Source organism: Cervus elaphus, chromosome 31, assembly GCF_910594005.1.
Source record: "Cervus elaphus chromosome 31, mCerEla1.1, whole genome shotgun sequence".
In the NCBI taxonomy this organism is placed as follows: domain Eukaryota; kingdom Metazoa; phylum Chordata; class Mammalia; order Artiodactyla; family Cervidae; genus Cervus; species Cervus elaphus.
The window spans coordinates 7,380,076-7,381,943 of NC_057845.1; the positions used below are offsets into that span (position 1 = coordinate 7,380,076).

The 1,868-nt window shown below is 33.5% G+C and overlaps 1 protein-coding gene across 1 annotated transcript; it reads left to right on the forward strand.

Annotated features, from left to right (window-relative positions):
- The first annotated feature begins 719 nt into the window (after positions 1-719).
- Positions 720-1,214, forward strand: LOC122687411 (keratin-associated protein 19-3-like). The gene has a single exon (XM_043892897.1). It carries the CDS (start codon positions 767-769, stop codon positions 986-988), a length of 222 nt encoding a protein of 73 aa, XP_043748832.1. The 5' UTR covers positions 720-766; the 3' UTR covers positions 989-1,214.
- Positions 1,215-1,868: the final 654 nt, after the last annotated feature.

Here is a 1,868-nt window from a genome sequence, read left to right on the forward strand (position 1 = left end):
CTCTTAGCGACCCCTTGGACCACAGCCTACCGGGCTCCTCCGTCCATGGGATTTTCCAGGCAAGAGTACTGGAGTGGGGTGTCATTGCCTTCTCCACATCTATATATATATATATATGTATATACATATGTATACATATATACATATATATGTATATACATATATATGTATATACATATATATATGTATATATATATATATGTGTGTGTGTGTGTGTGTGTGTGTGTATGTGTGTGTATATATATATATATACACAAATGGAAAATAAATTTGATATTGTTTTAAACAATTTTATAGACTTAAAATTTTTAATTTTGATCATTGTATTTAAATCTAGGTGGAATTAATACACAACAAAACAAAGGATGATAGGAAAAAGAGAAAATGTTCAATGCAAAAACACCATCAAATAAAAATGATGTAATATACTTAGTAAGGAAGAATTCTATTCTATTCAGGGAATTTGTATTCTGTGACTTTGAAGACATTTTCTTCTCTCATTAAAAAAGAATGTGATGAGTTCAAGAACATTTTAACCAGGCAGTTATGCAATCTCAAACAACTTAATGAGTGTGTGCCTCTCCTTGTGTGAGCAAACAGATTAGCAATTTGCCTTAGGTAAATGCATAATTTGAAAAGATACAAAGCAATGGCCACATATATCACCACGTGTTCCGACCAAGGTATATAAGCGTCCCTCCGCACGAGCTGACATCCAACACTCAGGTTCTCGCTTTGAACAGCAAACCGGACCCCCCCTGACACCATGTGCCATTGCAGCAACTACTGCGGAGGCCTGGGCTACGGCTGCGGAGGCTTCGGCGGCCTGGGCTTCGGCCGTGGCTGTGGATGCGGCGGCTTCCGCAGGCTGCGCTTCGGCTCTGGCTTTGGAGGCTACGGGTGTGGCTCTGGTTTCGGAAGCTTTGGCTGTGGCTGCTGTCACCGTCCAGTGTTCTTTAGAAGATGTGGTTTCTCCAGTTTCTTTTAAACTCTGGCTGTAGTAACCCATTTGCTACCATGAGTGGATTTGACATAACATTATTCAGTCGATGAATTGAGATTATCCTAGGCCTATATAGCATGAAAAACAAGAATTTCAGAGAATTTATTATTTAGAAGCATGTCTGTCACATGTCTCCTGGCATTTGTTAGCTTGAACACTAACAGATGACTTATGTTGATGACCAATAAATGACCTAACTGGAAATAAAAAATGTGGTTCTTTGTGGTTCATTTAACTCAGCTATGTGTACATACCTATATGAAATTTTGCTGTTAGTCAATTATAAATATAAGGATTAATGAAAATAAGTCATCTTAGATATACCTATTCATAATTGGTAGTCATCCATATTATTAAAATATATTAAAACATATATAAAAATATATCCATATTATTAAAACATTTCTTTCTCTCAAAAGAAACATATATTTCTCAGCTTCCAAAGATAATTGATATCCAAAAGATAATATTGTTCCATTATTTAACCCAGAATAAAATCAATAAAAAAAAAACCTGGTTCAAATATTTCACAGCATTGTCTCAAAATTTTTTGTTCTAATTATATATTTACATAGTATTTTCTTTGAAAATACACCAACAAATCATGCCATATTTCTTTATTCAGTTTTCAAAAGTTTGTAAAATTTATTCAATTTTTATCTCATGTGAACATAGCTATATTCATTGGAAATAACAAAAATTAGCCCTCATTACACTTAATCTAGCAGACTACTTAATCATTCATGGAATGATTCTTAAATTTGTTAGATATATTTGTCATCATTTGACTTCAAAATTACTCCTTGAGAAAACTATAGTTTTTGCCATCAATATGTGTTTTTTTCTAAAAAATAATAAAAATAAA

Excerpts from the sequence above, each read along its gene's own strand:
- LOC122687411 (XM_043892897.1), top strand. The coding sequence starts at position 767 with ATGTGCCATTGCAGCAACTACTGCGGAGGCCTGGGCTACGGCTGCGGA.